This window comes from Columba livia, chromosome Z, assembly GCF_036013475.1.
Source record: "Columba livia isolate bColLiv1 breed racing homer chromosome Z, bColLiv1.pat.W.v2, whole genome shotgun sequence".
NCBI lineage: Eukaryota > Metazoa > Chordata > Aves > Columbiformes > Columbidae > Columba > Columba livia.
Window position 1 is genome coordinate 17,650,051 of NC_088642.1, and position 22,391 is coordinate 17,672,441.

General features: G+C 39.9%; 1 protein-coding gene across 2 annotated transcripts in view; it reads right to left on the minus strand.

The window, feature by feature from the left end:
* The window catches only part of PIK3R1 (phosphoinositide-3-kinase regulatory subunit 1), a 64,019-nt gene that overhangs the window by 37,258 nt on the left and 4,370 nt on the right, over positions 1–22,391 (minus strand). For both annotated transcript variants that reach the window (XM_065047420.1, XM_065047419.1), the window contains exon 2: positions 20,853–21,608. In XM_065047420.1, the coding sequence (XP_064903492.1) occupies positions 20,853–21,186 (334 nt within the window). In that variant the 5' untranslated portion in view covers positions 21,187–21,608. The remainder of the gene's footprint in view (positions 1–20,852; positions 21,609–22,391) is intronic.

Here is a 22,391-nt window from a genome sequence, read left to right on the forward strand (position 1 = left end):
CAATACACCTTTTCAAACAAACTGAATCCAGGATTTGAAATGGATGCAAATATTTACAATTAGTATTAACGTAATCAGAGAAATGAGAAGCCCTGTTCTGAGTAAAAATTGCAAGGCTTCTGAAAAAAAAAAAATTGTAAGCGCTATATTCTGGCACGCGGTACACTGCATTATAATACCATACATAACACTTAAACTGTTTCACAAAAGAAACCCGTCCAAAAACCCCAGGATGAGATGGAAAAACCACCTGCTTATTCAACTGTTCTTCCAAAGAGCTGTGAGATAAGCAGAAAGAGCAAAATAAGAAATAAGCAAGAACGTACTAAAACATGCCTTTCTGCTTCTAAGTAGAGGAGGCTATTCAGTAAGCTGAGAAGCACAGAGGGGACCCCAGACAGACACTGCTGGAGCTGAACCCCAAGCAGGCTGTCACCAAGGCTTCGTTCCTGCTGGTCTCCAGGAGAGCTGTATGTTGCTGCTTTCCTGCGGTCTGGGGCACAGGGCATGCCTAGAGGCTTCCCACGCTGCTCTCGGGGTGGCAGGCTGACGTGTAATTCCTTCCTACCACTCAGTCTCAGGGATCCCCTCAAGACATGTGTGACGTGCAGGAACACAGCAGGTACTGGTGTTCTCACTGTCCCAATGAGCATCAGTAAATGGGAGAACAGGTTAATGTCTCTAAACAGAACGAGCCAGCACGGCCCTCAGAGCTTGCTGCTGAGGACAGAGAAAGAAAATATTTTAATAAGCCAGCATATATTTATCATGTCTTGTTTATGCCTGCAGACTCCCTGCCAGCAGTTTTCAGTCAGAGAGACATTAGCAGATGCAAGGTAAATTGTGGCGTAGGTACCAAGTCACTGTATTTCCAAGGAGCGGGGTGGTGATGATAAGCAATGACAGTCAGGGAGGGACAGGCCAGGGTCAACCAAGAAGTTGGACCCAGCAAAATGCAAAACACTGACTTTTTCGTCAAGTGAGGCTTGTTATATTCCCCCGTCCTTCTTCAGGATTGCTGCTCCGGGGCTAGAAAAGAGCTGAGCTCTGCAAGAATTTGAGCAATTCTGCCCAGTTCTCCTCAGACACACTAACTGGCAATGAAAAATTTACTGTTCCACCTTCTGCATTGGTTTGACATAAAACCATATATGACACCAGGAAGGGAAAATAGATCACACTGAATATTCGAGTGTAGTGTGGATAGTGCAGATGTAGGGACAAACAGCATGTTCCACTGGCAGCTGCATCTTGTGACCTACTTACCAGGTTCCCAGCGCAACATTAAGCTTATTGTTGTCATTAAACGTCCAGATTGCAGCAGTATTTACCTAGAAGCCCATATCAGAATCAGAACAAACTTAGGACATTTCTCTACAAACAAAACCTCCCTTGATGGTCTTATGACTAACTAAGCGATTTCTTAGAACTGATGTCTGCTGCCTTTCCACAAACTCTACCTCATCTTTCAAAGGATAGTAAAACCATGATATTCTACTAACTTGCACTCTAGACTTTTTTCTTTTTAAAGGAACAGCGAAACCCTAGTAAAAGCATTATTTATTTTAAAGAGACTATATGTAAGTTAATGCATTTATATAGTAATTTACTGCAATCACTCTACCAGGAATCAGCAACAAAGCTCCCTCTGTCTGATGCCTGCTATACTACACAGACATATAAACAAAACTACATTAAAAGAGCACCAAGGCCACAAGGTCAAGCACTCAAAACTTAAAACAAGAAAGAACTACGGCTGCATGTGCAATTTCAGTTATTCCTTTCCTATCTTTCCATATGATGACACAGCATTTTCCCCATGAAATTTTCCTGCCCATTTTTAGCATGCAAAGCCTAGTGCTCTAAAGTAACAGAATCCAGTTGAAGAGTTGAGGCACTTATTACCTGCAACATTGTCCAGATTGTACAAGGACACATGGTGGCCTAGTAGGCTCATATTCGCCTATTTACCCTCCTCTTCCAACCTGAATTTTCTATTATGTCATCCCAACTCAGCTTGCCATGCAAGAAAACTTTCTCGACAACTTGGTCTCGAGTTCTTCTTAGCAAGTGAGGAAGGAAATACGTCCTCCGTTGTACCCAGAAACCTTCATCAAATGAGAGACAGCTGCCTATCTTTTTAAGAGGAGGAATGCTGAGGTTCGTCTCAAGAGGCACTTGAAAGTTTTGTTTCTGGCCAGCCAGCAGAGAGCCATGGTGAGATGATTTCAATGATCTCCATCAAGTAACACTTCATAGGTTGAGTGAGTTCATGTGCTGGAACTGTTTTACCTAAACAGCTGTGACACGTATTTTCTTCAGAATAGTTTGGCACTAACCAACCTCAGTTCCCTTTCTACATAACCATGGTGATGGTTAGTAATGGTGCTCCAGCAGCATCTGCTCTTTGTAACTGAGACAGGACTGCTGGATGGATGTTCACTGTAAGATACTGGGGATGCTTGAGCTCCCTCCAGAATGACCTCTGCCACCTGTAAAGAAGGATCTTGCTCTTTACTGCTGTTGCTTTTTTTTTTCAGTACCAACCATAAGTTGTTTCTTATGTAAGGCCATGAGTAGTCTGTGATATTAACAGAATCACGGAATGTTAGGGATTGGAAGGGACTTCAAAAGATAATCTAGTCCAATCCCTCTGTCAGAGCAGGAACACCCAGATGAGGTTACACAGGAATGTGTCCAGACAGGTTTTGAATGTCTGCAGAGAAGGAGACTCCACAGCTCCCCTGGGCAGCCTGTTCTGGTGTCTGTCACCCTCACCATGAAGAAGTTTCTTCTCATATTTAAGTGGAACCTCCTGTGTTCCAGTTGGTACCCATTGCCCCTTGTCCTATCATTGGTTGTCACCAAGAAGAGCCTGGCTCCATCCTTGTGACACTCACCATTTACATGTTTATAAGCATTAATGCAGTCACCCCTCAGTCTCCTCTTCTCCAAGCTAAAGAGGCCCAGCTCCCTCAGCCTTTCCTCATAAGGGAGATGCTCCACTCCCTTAATCATCTTTGTTGCCCTGTGCTGGACTCTCTCCAGCAGTTCCCTGTCCTTCTTGAATTGAGGGGCCCAGAACTGGACACAATATTCCAGATGTGGTCTCACCAGGGCAGAGTAGAGGGGAAGGAGAAGCTCTCTCGACCTACTGACCACCCCCCTTCTAATACAGCCCAGGATGCCATTGGCCTTCCTGGCCACAAGGGCACAGTGCTGGCTCATGGTCATCCTGCTGTCCACCAGAACCCCAGGTCCCTTTCCCCTACACTGCTCTCTAACAGGTCATTCCTCAACTTATACTGGAACCTGGGGTTGTTCCTGCCCAGATGCAGGACTCTACACTTGCCCTTCTTATATTTCATTAAATTTTTCCCTCCCCAACTCTCCGGCCTGTCCAGGTCTCTGGATGGCAGCACAGCCTTCTGGCGTGTCAGCCACTCCTCCCAGCTTGGTGTCAGCAGCAAACTTGCTGACAGTGCACTCTATTCCCTCATCCAAGTCGCTGATGAACATACTGAATAGTACTGGTCCCAGTACTAACCCTTGAGGGACTCCACCAGATACAGGTCTGCAACTAGACTCTACTTGAGAAGCATATTTTAAAACACTCTGTTTTTATTCAATAATAATACATAAAAATTCAGGATAGTACGCAGTTTTCCTCTGAAAGAATACTTCGTTTTGCTACCTTTTTTCTGTGGAGAAACTAATGGGGGGAAATGCCAACAAATCACCCTTAAACTATCCAGAGAGAAAGAATAAGCCCTTCACTACTGCAAGAAAAAAGATAGTGTGTATTACTGTGCTTGAGAAGTCAAGTTGTTTAGATCTGGAAGATTTACATGAAAGTACTGGCAGAAACTGCTGACAGATAAAAGCCAAAACAGCGCCTTCATCTTTGGGGGATTATGGGAAACATTTATAAGTACAGAGAAAGTTAAAAATAGTGAGTGCATAGTGATCACCCAGAAAAAAAAATGCAAACAGCAATCCAGCATCAGGACAACTTTTATATTCTGGAAACTAATGTATTTCAAATCAAGCCTTTTTCTCCCTCTTGAAGAAAAAAAAAAAAAAAAAGCAAGCTTAGGGCCCTAGCTGTAGCAACAGAAATACAGCAATGCTGAAAGGCAATCTTATAAGAAAGTAAAACTAGGTTAATCTTGACAGCCTATAAACCATGGGCTGATCTGACAAAGATACAAAACCAACATGAGTAAGTTCCTGAACTGTATATACAGAGAGTTAATCCCACCTATGTCTTTAGTTTCAGGACAAGAAGAAAACTCTGAGCCTGTATATAATAACATTTTTTGACCCATATCATACACCTGTCAAGTTTTCTCTGCATAGCAATGCCAGTGTTGACTTCTCATTCCAAATTATTGCACACTATCAAGATACTATACAAAAAGGATGTAATGGAATATAAAGTACGTGTTCTCAATGAATCAACTTAAATACCTCTTTTCTATAAACCACTGCTTGTTCTCCCTCCACTGCTAAAGTAATTTTAATTTAGACCTCCACAGCTGAAGCGGTGAATGAATTTCATGGACCTTTACAAAGCAGTCAGGGTCTCAACTGGCTGGCTAGCTGGAACTGGACAAAGACCTTCATTTGCGTACTGTTTAGCATACTGTGTTGCAGAAATTCATATAGCACGAAAGCTGTTTAAAAGAAGTGTAAAAAAAAGAATTGAAAATAACAACAAAGACGGTGCTAATGAAAAGCTAGCATGAAAAACTGGTTATGTTTTTACATTACCATCTGCAAGCCAAAGATTAACTGAAGTCAGGGTAAGGAGTTATGGAACAGGATTTCAGTCAGCACTGAGAGTATTCATTTGCAAAGAGACTAAAAGCTAAGCCTCTCCTTAAGAAAACCCAAGCATAATTCCAAGCACTTCAACACAGAAAAATCCTTTTGCAACCTCCATGCAGCCCTACAGTGTAAAAGAGTTTTTTGGGGTCTAAACCAAAGAAAAATGTGTCCCTCTTGAAAAGGGGCGGTGTGTTGTGAAAGAGTGAGGCCAAGCAGAAGAGGCTGAAATAACTGCAGAACTGTTTTGTAAGTGGTCTTGGAAAGCCTAAACTGTAGGGAGGCGTGCAAACTGAAAAAAACAAACGCATTTGGCTAAGAACTGACAACATGTTCTCTGTTATTTTTGACTTGGGTGCATCAAATGAAGGCTGCTCTTCCAGGGAAGAAGCTGGGAAGGCAGAAGCTTTTCTTATCTCTTCCACAAAGACTCAAGAGGTGAGCAAGAAGCCCTCTGACCTGTTGCTTCCCTTCCTTACCTCTGCCTCCACACAGCTGCCCTACACTGGCCTATTCCAGCACAGGTGAACATGCTATGGAAGTTCTCCAGCTTCCCTGGAGAAGATTCATGGGGAGCAGTATCAATGCTCAAGCTGACTGCCTCTGAACTTACAAGATGAGCATACCAAGAAATGAGCACACCAAGAAATACTAATCTGTTGAATATTTAAGTGCTGCAAGTATACAGAGCTTCTACAGGTCACACACACAAAAAACCCCAAACAGTTTTTCCACCGTCTTGCTTCTGCTATGAAAGTTAGCTAGTTTTCTAGCTAACCCATCCACATCTGAAAATCTAAGTCTTATCTACCTACACACCTATCTCTATTTCCACATAAGTACAAACAGAAGTTAAAGCTACAATCAAGTTGTTTCAGGATGTTGACTATAGGATGCAATAAAGGAGTAAAAATACATCCCTGACTTGCACAAGATGTGATCTAACGTGTGAAAAGATCTTCCAGCTATGACTCACTAAGAAATGGGTGGACATTTGTGAGGCTGAAAGGCTTCTGGCTTCTTCCACACTGGCCAGCAAAGACTGGGAGTTGGCAGCTTTTCTGTCAAAAGGCCAGGTGTATCCTGCTTGTTCTCCTGCTATCCTACTGGGGTAAAAAGAGGAAAGCGGGGGAAAAAGAAAAAAAGGAATAACCCGAGTTACCTTCATTTGACCCTACTAGAACAGACCACCTCTTTCTCATTTCATTTTACCTTTTTAAGAGAATTTATATATTTATTCATACAAGGGCCATGCCAAGAAGAGAAAGGATGTATCACTTGACTCCCATATGGAGAATCCTTCCAGAAAACCAGTTCCCTGATGAGAACAGAAGGAAGAGCAATGCATTAATTTTAAACTGACCTGATTTTTCTAACAGGCTTATGACTCCTGGTTTTTAAGCGTAGTTCACATAAACTGCCTGCTACAGCAGGACAACCATCTTTCTCTACCTATCTCTCCTAATTTTACCCTTCCAAACTTGTGCATGAAGCTGGAAAAACTTATATCCTAGTTAACTGAGCCGTGGCGTTTTCAGAGAACTTTACTGAGGCTTTTGCAAGGTAAAGCTCCTCAGAAACAGTAGATGCAGCAGACAGCTGGTGTAACTCACATAAATTCTTTGATGCTATCAGGTATGCGATTCTTGCACGACTCAAAATTGCTAAACTAGAGCCTGCCACCTCCAAAGGGTTCTAGTATTTTGCAGTAAATATGCCACTAGTAGCCACTAGTAGCTTTCAGAGAGATTAGTATGAGCAGTCATCTAAATCTAGCTCTTGTTTTAAGGGAAATGCTTTCTGTCTGTGTTTATCTGTTCTTGTGTGTTTTTTTTCTTTTTCTTTTTAATTTTTTTTAATAGCGTATTTCTTGATCTCTCAGGGGAGCCAGCACTCCTGCTTCTCTTTTTCTTCTGTTTCACTACAACAATCAAGCTTTCCACCAGTCAGCTTCCCACATTTCAAACATTGCTCTCAAACTGAGAAGTCTTAGGAGACAGAGCAAGGCAGCAGGTTATTCTAATGGCATTCAGCTAGGAATAAATAATGCAAAGCACCAAGTGAATATTCTAATCACCGCAAATCTGTGCTGCCTGAGGTTGTGAAGGGTCCCACCTCAAGTCAAAAAGTGTGAGGCCACGGGTGTAGGCTTCTTTAGACACACATACTCAACATGTTTGTCTGCTGCTTGTAAAACCTTGCAGGATAGTTAGTTCTAACTTACTATGTATAAAGACTGTGTCCGGGCTTTTTTTTTTTATTTCCCCCACCCCACACAGCTACAAATTACATAACACCAAATTACACACAGAAATTTAACAAATACTGGGAGTCAATACTGTAGTCTTGTGTCAAGCTAATAAAGACTAGAACCAAAGTTTCAAACTCCACTTATGCTGTGGTCTGACAGTACTATGTAAAGCTTCAAAACAAGCTGCCTTTTTTTTCTTAATTTCAGTCAGGGAAATAAGCATGAATTAAAGATTTCTGACAGGCTGCGAACAGGTGACCAAATCATACTTAATCTGACAGAAAACTTTGTTTTCCAAAACATTAAACTGATACTGCAGTGCTTTTACTTGTACACAGCTATCAACTTGAGCTCAACAGAACAAATTGGAACCACATTTAAGTCTACTTTTTCCTGCTGGCTTTATAGCTTCCCCATGCTTTCTGCGCATTACACGTTCTGTCTCTTTCTCTCTCAGCATTTGGTCTCTTTCTGGTATTTTGTAATCCTGCCAGCCAAGTATATCTGCCAACTTAAACACCAGTCTCCTAAGGCAATCAAATAATGAAACACACATGTATGTACTTGCATGTAATCTGTCAAATGCCTCTCTAGCACACTACAAACGATTTTTGCAACTCGGGGTTTTCATAGGAGCATGCATGCATACACTCGGTTTGCAAAGATCAAACGCCACGGTTCTTCAAAGTCCTGCGTCCTGTATGTACATACAAACCAATGACCCTGCAATTTCCACATCAGTATCTAGAAGACACAAAATGCGAAAAACCTAAAAACACGAAGGCTATGCAGTCAACTTTGTATGGAATAAACACATCCTTCAGTTTCTCCAACTTGGCATGAGACAGCACAGATTCTGGCATGGCAGAACACTCTTCCCATATTTCTAGTGTGTCTGGAAAGTAAATGAATAACCACTCCATGTGTCAAGAATATATTTCATACCTCCCCTATTACTCATCTATCAATCACACTGAAGCCACCTTGATTTCTAGTTTCTAGACTTGTATTTGCCAAAAGGGAAAGCTAATGTATGATGCTAGCAATAGAGCAAAACAGAAAAAAGTTGTCTGTCACACTGGGATGAAGTGGCACTGACACACCTCTTGATTAAATAAGGTTGCAGTTTACAACACAGCAGAATACAGATGGTAGCAAAAGCATCTTCAAGTAAGCAAGTTACTGATTGGTATTAGAAAATTAAAATCATGTTTCAAGGACTGTAATTTACTACATAATGTCATCATTTGCAAAAATTCCTCCATTGTGAATCACAACCATGATACAGGGAAAAAAACCAAAACTGCTAGAGATGCACCATTAAAATGTAAAGCAAAAGGTATTTAAAATCAGCATGTCCCTGAAATGCATATTTCTGTTGCCAGACATGCTTTACATGTACAATGAAGTACTGAGAACCTGCAGCTTTGAATTCTCAGAATCAGGAAACAAGACAACACTAAATTATGTCACCAAATCTGTTGAATCTGTGCACTCAAATTCTAATAATTCTTCTACTTTCGATGCTCGCATTTGGATTCCAGCTGGTAAAGCTTGATGATGCAGGCAGAGGTATGCCAGGAAGATTTGTTCTGCAAGGAATCATCTTGGACACCCAGTACCCAGTAACTGAAGCCAGACGTGGAGTGAGCAGATGGTACACACTCCTTGTGACGCATAAAGCCTTAAGCTGTCAAACCTAATGCAGTTCTGCTCCTGGCTTTAGTTAACTGTTAGAGTGAAGAGTGCTTTAAGTAAAAAGTTCTGTCCCCAAATTCAGCTTTTTGAAGTGCTTTTTTTCCACATGACCTCCCTATTACAAAGAGATTAAGTTTAAACTATCTGCAAAAAGTGATTTTTGTAATTGTCTTTTTGGTCTACCTCATTCATCACAGGAATCATGATACCACCTTTGCTCACAACAGTGTACTGGAGGTGACTCAATATTTGTCTGTTTGAAGGTCTTTGAAGCTGCTATCATCCACATCACTGGAAAAAGCAGAATTGGCAATGAAGAAACCTGTTTCCAGAGAGGAGCCTGAAGGCTCTGAAGAAAAGGTGGCTTATGATCACAAACTAAACGACCAAAATGAAGAAAATCTCATTCAGTCAAGACCTCAACAATGAACAAAGCAAGGGTAAGCGGGAAAAGGAGTCAGGCAACTATGTAATTAAAAACATATCAAATGGCATACACTGTGAGAAGGTGCAATTACCTTTACAAGCACAAGTTTCAGATACATAGTTTTGCAATCTTAACAATGTTCTACTATAGTGTATAATTCACTGTATATATGTACATGCATCAATGTAATAAAACCCTGTATTATAAATGTAACAATTTGTTACAATAATAGAATATACAGTTAAAACTGTCATCAGGTAATTCCCTCAATTTTAAGAAATATTCATTATAGTCACACCGGTTACCCGAACAGGCAGCCCTAAGGAAAAAAACAATAAAAGAAAAAGAGCTTTGCCAAAGTATCTACCAGCATGGAGAAAATTTTTCATATGCATTAGTGAAAAAGACTGAATACAATGGAAGAAAATAACTTGATGAAAATAATCTCTTTACTGCCATCATCAAATACAATTAAATGTGTGTGTGTCCTCCAAATGAAGACATTTCTATTACTACATTTGCAGTTCTAACTATGTAATGGACACACAAAAGGCTAAAAAGTCACCTACACTAAGTATATACTAAAGGGAGCAGTTTAGACTAATTAGGAACATGCTTTAAATCTACCTAGAAGTTACAAACTTGATATAGGAATGACTGAATGAAATGTCATGCCCTGCATTAACCCAGGACCTCAGAAGAAATGATTGCAACATTTCCCTTCCATGTCTTCAAAAATCGATGAAAGAACATTCAGACACTATTCTTTATGTCAGTGTTCATCATGCAGTATTTCACGCACATTTGTATTATATGCAGTCTGGTGTACTGGAATCTCTTCAAAACTGAGCTAGCATTTGTGCTCCAAGCCCTAAAGGCAACAGAATTTTTTCCTGAGAGAAGCGAGAGTAAGAACCGTGGGATTTGTCCCAGTGCTGCTAAACCTTGACTATAGGTCTGATCCTGTTCCTTCTGAAGTCAAAATGGGTTTTGCCACCAAATTAAGGAAGAGTAGGAGCCTGCTACTTCTTGTATGAACAAGTCTTTTAACTAAACAAAAGAAAACCCCAACCATACACAATATTTTTAAGAACATCAGTACTTTAAAATAATTTAATTTTTATCTTAGTTTGCATCCAAAGGGTTTTTGAATAAAGCATTTTAATACCCTGTTTATAAGACAGCAGCTCACATTAACAAGCATGGGCATGTTCCATCTAAACTACCAGACAATTTACCACAGTATTTGATTGACTGGCAATTTAGATCAAATAGACAATGAAAATTTAAAAAAAAACACCCCAAACACAACCATTCTCATCTTACTGGCGTGTTCCCTCTGTGTCATAATAAAACCCTAGATATTTGTCTTAGAGGAAACATCTGGAGAAAAACGTATAACAGTCAGTAACTGTCTTCCCCTTTTTTGCTAAACTGTACATGCAATTCAGAGTCCTGCATCTTAAATCACTGGGGATGGCACGCACAGCCCACTATCCTTTTCAGTGCAAATTCTAATATAAAAGATATAAGGACTTTTAACTATCACTATGAGATTAATCTGAAGCAATGATTAGTGTTACACACAACAGATGACCAGCAAATGCTCCTCTAGCAGACAGTCAGAATTCTCCCTGAAAGCCAGAAGGCAGCTCAAAAGAAGCAAGACTTCATGCTAGTCACTATGTAGTAAACATCATTAAACCAGTGACTTAATATAAGCCCGCCCCCAAAAGTGTCCTCATTAACAACCGGATTGTGAAAATCATTTCATGTAGGGAGCTCTAGCTTGGACAGACTATCAGAAAGGTTTTGGAATTGTCAGCACTAAGTTTGACCAAAAAGGAAGTTACAAAAACATGAAAGCGGTGGGAAATGCATGCTAATCTTTCAACCAACGGTAGTAAAGTATAAATACAACAGAGCAAAGAGAATTCAAACATTCATCCCTCTGTGCCCTTAGGACCCCCCACTGAATGAATAGAGGTCATTTATTTCCAGATATTTGAGATTAAGTTTTTGCTACTTGCTGTTTTTCAATATGCATTCCTTAACACTTTCTCTATTGACCAAATCAGATTCTGAGGACCACTAAAAAATCCCTTTATTCTAAGAACTAGCTTGCATTGGAACAAAAGAACTCCCTAAATTTTTCTCTCCATTAGAAAATTGCTTAGGTAGGCTAAGGACCAGCTATGCTGCCCTGGCTTCAGAATGATGGAGTAGATTTGGACTTGAAAGAATATATTCTAAATTATACTCAAACATCTGTACAGATTAAACTCCAAAGTCCCCACAATAACTTGCTTCAAAACATCAAAGGATGGGATTTTCTCATGTTTTTCTCAAGCGAATGGCTACTTCACAAACACTGCAACAAATATCAAAGGAAAAATGAAAGACTGTACTACAGTAAGAGGCACAAAGCCCGGTCAGCCAAGATGGTCCTGTTGTAGAGGAACTCTCAAAGGGTGCCAACCCCTCTCAGAAGACCCACACATCAGCAGAGGTGGGAAGACCACGGGAGTGGATCACACCTCACTTCACACCACAGTTCCCCAGAGCCTCCCAGCTCTTTGCAGACCACAGCAGGGCAGAGGCCCCTTTAGCATGCACCAGTCAACTCAGAGGGAAGAGGGAAACCATGGAAGGCTGTGCTGTGGCCTCTGTCAGTCCTCACCTGTGCCAACCAGCTGTGTCTTGGTGAGGAGACAATTAAAGTTAAGTTCACAAACACAGCAGGCATTTTCTCATCTCCATCCAAGTTCAGCATGTAACAAAAATCGCAAATTAGCAGTAGAAGACTGGAAAGTGTGGTCACAGGGCTGAACACCACGTGCAAACAGGAAAAAGACTGCAAATCTGTCCTCTTAACTTCTTATTTCTGGAATGTTCCTGGACAGAAAGATAACAAAACCAGACACAGCTGTGCAGCCTTATCTACCACTGTGCATAATTAGTGGTTTCTTTCATTAATTCCCTAATTTAAGTGCTTTGGTCTACCTCCAGCCAACAAAAGCTTAGGAAGAGGTCTTGGAAATTAAAAGGCAACCTCACAGACCAAAAGCCTTCCTTTTGAGACAGGCTGCTCGAGATGCTGTAACATGCTTTGAAGCATGGGTCTGCAGTGCCTGATACCATCAAAAAGTTTTTTTGCCAAGAATAATCCTCCATGTTTGACTGCCACCTACCAATGGGCAGATCTAGGAAGAAGTTGGTGACAGCACTGAAGTTTCCTCTCCCAAACCCAACAAATACATTCCACTGCTGTATGTCTAAACAAGACATACAAAACTGGTGCAGCCATGCCTCCTGCAAAGAGCATTCCCTACTCAGACTACAGATCTCAGATTGCACTACTCTCCCTTTCTTCCTTCCTTCCCAGCTGGTGAGCAGGAGGCTACGGCACAGGAGTGCACAGTCACGCTGCATCCAACAAAGCCGATCCCACAGGAAACAAAGAGCAAGGAAGACACCCCTTGAGTTACACCACTCAGATGTGCTTGAGAGAACAGTTTGGCTTTTGGCCAGTATCTTTATATTTGTAAGTGTGCAAGTTAATTAGAGGGAAGCATCAAAACTTTAAAGGAAAGCAGAGTTAACTTTGTCTAGTTTTCCAACATATAGAAACTCAATTAAAAAAAAAAAAGGCAAAGAAACCACAGAGTTTAAAAAAAAAAAAAAAAAGAAAAATCAGCGCTGTTTACACCTTGCCTATTTAGTGAAAAATAAAATAGCTGCTCAAGAGCTTTTGGAAGCTGAGTTGACCAGAAGTAACTGCTCTTCCCGTGGCAGGTCTGCCTTGTGCAGCAGCATCTTCCCACACTGGAACCACCGAGTGGCTGCCAGCACGGATGGAGAATGGCATGTTCAGACCTGCCAAGGGTAGATCTCACTTCTTGCGCTGGACATTCACAATCTCCAGTGAAGAAATTATCTCAGACATTAACCTCTGGGAAAGGCTCTAACACAGCAAATGATGCCAAGCATATACAAACAGATCCAGTGGATTATACAAGCAAATTGTCTGACAGCTAATTGAACTGTTAAAGATGAACTTTTTCATCATTCATGGCATAGCTTACATAACAGTTTTTAAGTACAAGATAGTCTTAAAAGATATTTTTAGAGTCTAGCAACCATATACATTTTTCCCAGAGGGTAGTAGTGTGTTTTTGAAACTCTGCCCTGAAGATTTCTATTATAGATCCTTATTACCTGAAAAGCTGTCAGCTGAAATATTATTTTTAAATGCCATCCTCCATGTAAAGTATTTTATAAAGTGGATCAATATGTGAAAGAAAATAAGAGTTTGAACGCTACTCTTGTAGACAAAGAGCAGCCAAATCAGTACAAAAAGTTACACCTGCTAACACTACATCAAAAGACTTCAAGCAATGCTCAGGGATGCAGGCATTTCTGTAAAAAAGTATAAAAAAAGCAAATAACAGATGAGGAAAAAAAAATATTTTATGTTAGTAAAACCACAAAATAGGATTGTATTTTAAACATATATTTTGCTGAAAGCATGAATGGACATTAGCAAGTATTAACCACAATTAATACTTTTTTTTTAAAGCCAAAAATTCTCTTTACATTCTCATAATTACCTAGATTCTCACCAAAATATTCTCAGGACTGAAAATCCTTCTCCAGTTAAAATAAATATTTCTTTAAAATCCCGTAATTCCCCTTGTCCTTCTCAGCTATGAAAATAAAGCAGTTCTTTGTATTCTAGCCTTCAGATTGATTTCATGGATGTTCATCACGGAGAGCAGCTTTGAAGTAAGATGCAGATGTGAAAGAGCGCACAGCCAGCTGCAGTTACAACACCTGTGTTCTTTCACACAAGAAAATCTGGATGCGTATATGGCATCGCACAACTATTTCAGTGGGCATGGTTATTTGCTCAGGGTGCAGAATGATCCATTCTTGGCAAATACTTAGCACCATGTGTTGCTGAAACTCAAACTGATGTTACCATATGCGAGCCTAAGTAAGAACTATTTGCTAACCAATGCTTCATTTTGTTTGTTGGGGTTTTTTTTTGTTTGTTTGGTGTTGGGTTTTTTTTTGTGTGTGTGGGTTTTTTTGTTTGTTTGTTTTTGTTTTTGTTTTTGTTTTTTTTTAATGTTCCTGGACCACAACTACAGGAACAGATCAAGTTGATTCCAAGGGAGAGAAGCAAACTACTTCACCTTTGCCTCATTTTAAATCTGCCCCAGGAGCATTCATGTCAGCAGAACATATTAAAAGACTGAATCAGTACTACAGAAGGCTAAAGAAAGGTAAGAAAAGTCACTCAACATAATGTCCCTGTTGTAAATACAGAAAGGCATATTATTGGTGTGATACAAACCGAATACTTCTTATAGCATCAAAATAGAAGTGCCTTATTCTTTCAGTTTCTTAAAGCAAAATGTGTAACAAAATGCAATATTTTTTAAAATTAACTGATATAACTGGGGGAAAAAAAAAGATTCATCCTTTCAGGTCTGAGGTCACCTTGGAGGATCAAAAGAGGGTTCTGTGTGCCCCAAGTAATGTGTTTTTCCCAGAAATATCAATTGGTCAATAAAAATATTCTTTTCAAAAGCCCTCTCTCACTTTTACTCTTATTCCCTGATGATTAAAACACAACATGGAAGATGCTGGTTTTGAAGCTATAGTACTTCCTCCTCTACCAGCAGATGGGGCCATGCATCAACTGTGAACTTGCCCAGCTCCACAGCTAACGCACAATTTGTACTCATACTTCCAAGCACGTCCCCGCACGCTCCTTGGTCCTTACAAAGACTTTTTTTAGTTACTGTCATCCTGATTTTATCACTGTGAAAACAGTGTTCTGCCCCACTTCAAAGGAGCTTGCAAAATCTTTGTTTTCATTAGCAATAAAGCAGGTGGCAAAATCTTTTATTTTCAGATGCACGCATTTATGTGGCAGCTAGAAATACGCCTTGTACACCAAGAAATGTGATCAGAAGTAGCTGGTGAGGTTCACTGGCAGGAACTTGCACCACTTCTCAGTGCAAGTCAAAAGCAACCAACTTTTGAAGCTCATGACTGCAGGGCAGTTCTGACAACTGCAGCAGAAGAACTTACACTCAAACTAGGTTTTTTAGAATGAATCCAAGGGCTCTGGTTTCAACAGCAAGTACATTTAACAAATGAGATAGTGAGTCATCACTTCACCCCATAGTTTCCTTTTTCCATTTGCCTAAATCAGGAGAGATGATGACTGTTTTCTTCCCAATAGAGGCTCCAGGCTCACTGCATTCCACTCTACTGTTATGTCCCCTAGTCTACAAATGTAAATAATTTTAAAAAACACAATCGCTCTACTGGCTTTGTAGCGAAACTAAAGAAACAAATTTTACAGCATATTCAGTTTAAGCATGCACAAATGGTTTTATGCTCTCTGTCAGTTTGGATCTTCATCAGACATTGCATAACCTGCTCTCCAAAAGGAGTTTCCAAATATTTTCTGTCATTGTCTTTAATTTGCTGATCTGTATCTGTTCTAAGAGTAAAGTGTAAAGAAAAAAAAAAAATCTATATTATAGTTTCATCACAAGAAGGAAGAGCTTCAGATTATTTTTAGGCTCTAAACCAGCTGAAATGGTATGAAGTGTCAGCATGCAGGAAGTTGCAGGAAGCTCCAAAACATCAAAACAGATAAACATTAATATAAAGTTCTGATTTGCCCTTCTGCAATCTGATGTTCATTTCAAAGCAGGAATTCAGCATTCCAAGACAAATGTGAAATAATATCTGTCAAACAATCAAAGCTTTATGCTCCAAAGTCTGATGAAGATCAGCCTCCACAAACCAGGTAGAGAAACAATACATGTATGAACCAACTCAAAACATACACAGCTGTATCAGATGAGCTGAATCAAAGTTCTCAAAACTAAGCTGGCCTCAGTACAGCCTATGCACTTTTCATTTTCAAAGAGTTTGGTGAGATGAGGCTAAGTGGGAAGAACCAGCCCTATGCAGCTCCAATTTAAAAAATAAATTATTTCTTGAAAAAAAAAAATAGTAATCAAATCTTTACTGTTTCACATAAACTTCAGATGTCTGATGGAGCACATAAAAATGACCCTGTGCTGGGTCTCCACTGTTGCCAGTGCCTTGATCGCCCAACAAGTAGCCAGTCCCACCAGACGGTGGGAGAAGAAACCTGGGGGAAAGGCAGGTTGGGCCAGTGAGAGCCTCACACCAGCAACAGGAATTAAATCTGCCTTGCCATAGCTCTGACCTGCACCAGGCCTGAAACTGAAAGCTGTAGGGACCTCCTGGGGCTCCTCTGTCCCCTTTATGTTCATATATTTTCAGATGCAATTAATAAAAAATCCCCACAAACTCAAACTAAATCTACTTCTTTACCAAGAAATGTAAGGAGAAGACAGGCAACAGTCCTATAACTTCAGTCAAGGAGCCCCAGTTCTGGTCTTGACCAATGGTTCTGGAGATTTAAATGGATTATGGATAAAATAAAAACCTAGGAAAGATTAGACCTAAGTGTTGTAATAAATAAATGCATGTTTTAATAGAATTGAGATCACCAGCAGCTTTATTTGTCTTCAGACTGGCTTTTAAAGAGCTCCCTATTTTTAAGTAAGACTGTGATTGCAAAGACACTGGCCTGATGAGCAACTCTGCCTGTGTTACGAGCCTCACTGACTGCAAAGTTTGTTCATGTCCTGGTTTTGTTAAAAACAAGACCAATTTCTCTTTTATTGAATTTTCCTTTCAGCTAAGTTCTTCTAAGTAACCGTACTCTTCTGAATTTGGCTGGTTGTTTTTGTAGACAGCAGCTGTTACCATAGCAATGGTATGTAATATATTGATAAAAATGCACATCTTATAAGTGAGAGGGGCATATTTGCAAGGAGGGGCAAACAGAACACATGACTAAAATTGATCAACTAAGTATTCCATCCCATCCACATCATACACCCTATAAAAGTGGGAGATCACGAGGGTCTCGCTCTCTTCAACTATGGCCATCACCTGAAGAGGACCCTGCCTGTCATCCCTATGATTCAAGGCCAGGTTCCAGACCCTGCATTCCGAATACAGTTCCGGTTTGCTGTGGAGTCCAGCCCAGGACTTCCGGTGCCTGCCCTGCAGCTGCCGGAGCAGCAGGTTCTGACACTGAGTTGTGCTGGGAAAATTCAAGATTGGTTTTGTATACTTTGTATTATTTTCTCTATCTTATTAGTAGCATTAGTAAAGCATTTTTAAGTTTTTTTTTCCAACTTGCAAATCTGTCTCTCTTTTCCTCCTATTCCCTTTCCTTAGTTGAGAGGGAGGGAAGGGGAAGGGGGTTAACAGAGAACATCTGTCATGGTTTATTGTCGCCCTGCATTAAATGGTGACAGTTAGGATGTCTTTGATTAATTTGTGCATGAATACCACTGCATTATGAATACTGGGAGCACTGGGCCTAAATACTGCAAATTTGATCTAATACAAAACAATCTGTATGTTGATGAGGAAGTGATCAAGCTTAACAAAGCCAGAGGGGAAAAAGAACCAAACATATTCAGAATAAATATGTATTAAAATGATTAGAAATATATATTTTTTTTTAATAAATCTACATATGTGGTAAAATTAAAAGAACTCACATGATTATATGTATTCTTTAAAATCTCCAATTAAGTTTCTGATATTCTCATTCAACATACACACGACAGGGGTACATACAGAATTGACTCTTCACAGATTACAAATAACTGAGATACATTTAAGAGTCTGCTTCCAGTTCCCTATTAATTTGTCATTTTGATCCACAGCAGTTTCAAATAATGAAGTACTGAAAATGTAAACTTGACTGTATTTGGTCAAGCAAGTTTCATACTACACATTAATTTATTTGAAACCCACTCCAGGGACGTGGAGAGAAGTATCATCCTGGGAAGAATCTTCTGGCTCACTGCCCATTATATTGGCTGCTGGACAATTTTAACTGTGCTATCCCTGCACCAAATCTTATATACAAAAATAATGAAGACATCTGAAAGTCAACTGTGTGTTACTACATTACTCTTTATCTGAACTGTATTTCAGCCTGCACTTCTAGTTTCACCATAGATATCATTTTTGTATCATGCTGCTCTCTTAAAAATTTCACCTTCATTTCTGTTTCTTTTGGTACAACACTTCCAAAATTTGTTTCTAAGACTTGAAGTGCTCTCTCCCTTGGTTCTTTACAGTAAAAAGATCTGGAAAGAGATGGTTTCTTATTATTTTTCCAAGTTTAAGTAAACATATATTATTTTAAAAGTAACTAAACATTAACTCTTGACCTATTTGTAGGTTAAATTTCAGTGTTTCCCACAATTCTGTTGAGGGGGGTCTAATCCCTGACCCTAGGGCACTCCTGAAGGTGCAGAGCCTTTTATATAAACCTTAAAATCTTTAATCCAAAAGGAGGTATGGGAACTTAACATTTCAGGTTTTTAATCAGAAAAAATACAAGGTTGGACTGCAAGCTGATTCTTAAACATTTTAGAGCAAGGCAGGATCACGTGTGCAGACTTTGAGATTAAAACTCCTCGTAAAACAGCACAATTTCTTGTTTCAAAACCATACAGTCTCAAGCTACTAAAAATAAACACATTGTATGTAAATAGTACTCTGTCTAGCAGCAATAAATGTCAGTTTAGGAGATCTCATCACTAAGGCCTGGGGCATTGTCTCCTCCCAAGGAAGCAGAAAAGCCTACATTTAAGCAGACCCCCAAATGTGCAGCAGAATTTCCCAGAGTAAGCCCCAGCAGCTGAAACTCCCATAAACGTCTGTTACAGACACAGTCCTGGGGCTGGCTTGGAAACTGCAAGATTAACACTAGGACTTGCCAGCACAGCGCTGTGGCCAGCTCACAGCATGGAGCTGTGAACTTGAGCATCAAGCACACACGAGCACAGAGACCAAGCAAGTTACAAAGCATTGCTCCAAGTTTCAAGCAATAAATGTGTTGAAGCCTGGGATGCTGTTTTCTTCACTGCAGCATGCACACAAAGAATGAGATTTCTTTCCACCCTCTGCCTTTCAAAATAACCTGTCAGCATTGAGGTGTCTACCCAAAGGGTCATGTTTATTCTGCAGTTACATGTGATGGAGACAACCATCTCCACAGGTGGGTTAAGAAAAAAGTCAATGTTACCTGACCAGCACATATTAATACCCAATACCAGTAATGACCAAAGAAGTAATAGCATTTTCTTTCAAAATCCTCATTTTCAGAGTTAACCTAATGAGAAACCATGAGACTCTAATGAGGCTGAGAGTTTGAGGACTTCAGAAACAGTGACAGCATAACCTAAAATGCCACATCCCCATCTGCCCTCACCTTCATTCTAACAATGATGTACACCTAGGCATTATACACTTGCAAGCAGTTCTTGAGTGTTCAGTGATATTGCTATAGCAAACAGTTCAGATTTAACTCTTTATTAAGCCCCCACCAACCTAGAAATGCTTCTGCCAGGTTTCCACTTGGTTGCCACATACAATTTCCTAGATTTCCATTCTTACCTTTGTTGATTATCAGCACAGCTGTATACAAACTCATAACAGACACAGTAATCAACTGATACCACAACTTTGTAAGTGATGCTGCAACATTTCTATGGAGGCAGAGGGTGATGATATTATTCACAGCTATTGTTTCACTGTGAGAATAAGCATCATATACTACAACTTGTATTTCCTGCTTCCTAAGAAGTATTAGAGGTTGAAGCAGTGTAAGCCATTCTAGGCTTTTGAGAAGTGAAAGAACAATGTAAAACCTATCCTAAGATGGACTTGGCTTGTTAATATGTAAAACCCAAATATCTGAATGTCAGCAGGTAAAAGAGACAAATCACTTGGAGGAAGGTTGGTCATTTTTTTAAAGTTTTCCTAATTAAAAAAGAGAACTCTCTCTTCTTTAAAACAGAAGAGTTCTGATCAAATTCTGACTTCTGCCCAACATACTGTTGCAAATGTAGGTTAGAAAGCAACTTCTGTTTAGACAAAGGAAATATTTTCCTTTGTTTACATAAATGCTATTTTTCTACTTCATGCTCTATGCCCAAAACAAAGGCTAAATCTTAATTTTTCATCATTTCATTGTTCATTTTTAAATAGCTGCTCTTACCTTTAATGCCACAGGTAAACCTCCAAGAAGAAGTACTTATTTTCTGCTGTTAGCAAGAAATTTATTACAGGAACACTCTGTCTATTTGAAATTTGTACTGTCATATTCACTAAGAAGTTTCTCAATAGCGAGTTTGATGAACTGCAGAGGGAAACACTTCCACCAGCTTCTTAGAAACCAAAAATAAATGCTACCCTGCTCGTTCTCCATTTAAGTCTTTACAGTTGTGAATTACAAGCATACTTTCCAACCTGTGAGATGTCCCTCACAGCAAGTTATTGGTCTCTGTGGTGCCTGAGACAAAGCACATGAATTACAAAGTGTGTGAGCTAAACATTATGAAGCAGAAACAATTTTTAATTGACTTGAAACAAGCCATGCACTACAAAAGCTGACCAGCAGGTGTAATAACACATAAATGTACAATCAGACAAGTCTATGACACAAAAACATCTGAAAAACATGGGACACACACACATTCCGATAACAGTACTGACCTTGTTGCTCACTTTCTGCTTCAACTTTTGCAGGACTCGGTGCTACAGGAAGGGGTCGAGGAGGACGAGGCTTCGGAGTTGGGGGAGATATTTTTTTTCTTCCAATGTACTCTACGTAAGTTCCTGGGAAATCCCCCCTCTCCCCTGTGGTTTCATTAAAGCCATTTAACCAACCAATTTCATCAGGCTTTGCTTCTTCCCCTTCACTGAATCCAAGTGCTAGCAAGGTACCTTTATTCACAGTTAAGATATCCCCTAAGTGCAAGTCAATGTCTTCTTCTCGCTCTTTCTTGTAGTCATATAAAGCTCTGTATTGATATCCTTCAGCACTCATCTTGGCAAACGGTTTAACATTCAAAAGTGTTATTAAACAGTATCAAAATGCAATTGTCCAGTTATACTTCTATGTACAAAGAGATTCAAAATGTATTAAATGGGATAATAAAAATGTCAATAGCAATGTCTAAGAAACAAAATCCATCAGAGAATCAAAAAGCACCAGGATCTGTCATTTCACTGTTGATGGTTTTACTGATGTATTTATTCTGATTGTTGCAGAAGTATGTGTTCCGCTTCTTCTACGTCTAGCAATATTCTCCCAATTAGTTCCTTTTCTGGCCTTGCTGGCACTTCTGACTCTCCATCCTCAGGTTCATCTGATTCTTGTAGCTGCTCACACCTTCTTCAGATGTACTTGCCACAGATTGCCCACGTACCTTAAATATTCTGCCACTGAACTCTGCACGCATGCTCCTCCTAGAAAGAGAAGAGAAAACTGGTGAAATAGTTTCAAATTCTCTAACAGTTGTGAACTTGGGCTTCCACTTATTACTTAAGCTTTCTGCAACACTGGCAGAGGTTGTGTCCCACAAAAGAGCCCTATATAACAATAAGGGGACCTCACATAAAATCTGCCAGCAAATGCTTGGTTTTTTATAAAGGATGTATATCTAACTACTTGAACCAAATTTGCACCTCTGCAGTACGAGGCATGTTCCCTTCTCTGTGGCTTATGGCTACTGAAGTCTCTGAGAGGGCTAAGATCCGGAGCTATCCCACCAGTGCAATACCTAACCCAGCAGCAAGGTTTTACATGTTATGTCCCTGAAGATGCACAGCTACAACCCTTCCCCAGTGGTCTGCCAGGACAGAGGAGGAGCTCATGGTAATTAGTGCTGACACTCACCACTGGGGCGTTCAATCTCATGCTGTTCAATCTCGTGCAGAGGGTGAGGAGTGGCAATAATACCTAGCCCAAAGCATATATTCCAAAAACCTATTACAAGGAGGGGTCTTTTTGTAACATGCAGGAGAATAAAAAAAACCAAAATGCCATTACTTGATGAGTACCACAGTTCTGTTTTCTTAAAAAAAGGGGCTTCCATGCTCCCCCATCTTCCAGATTTTCTTTTAATGTTTATGGTATAATAGTAGAAAAACAATCAGCAACTGAAACAGGCACACCTAGACCACCTAAGCAGCATTAGCAGGAGGAAAAGTATCAGGGTGTATGCTTAAATTACACTAAAGGCCAGAGAA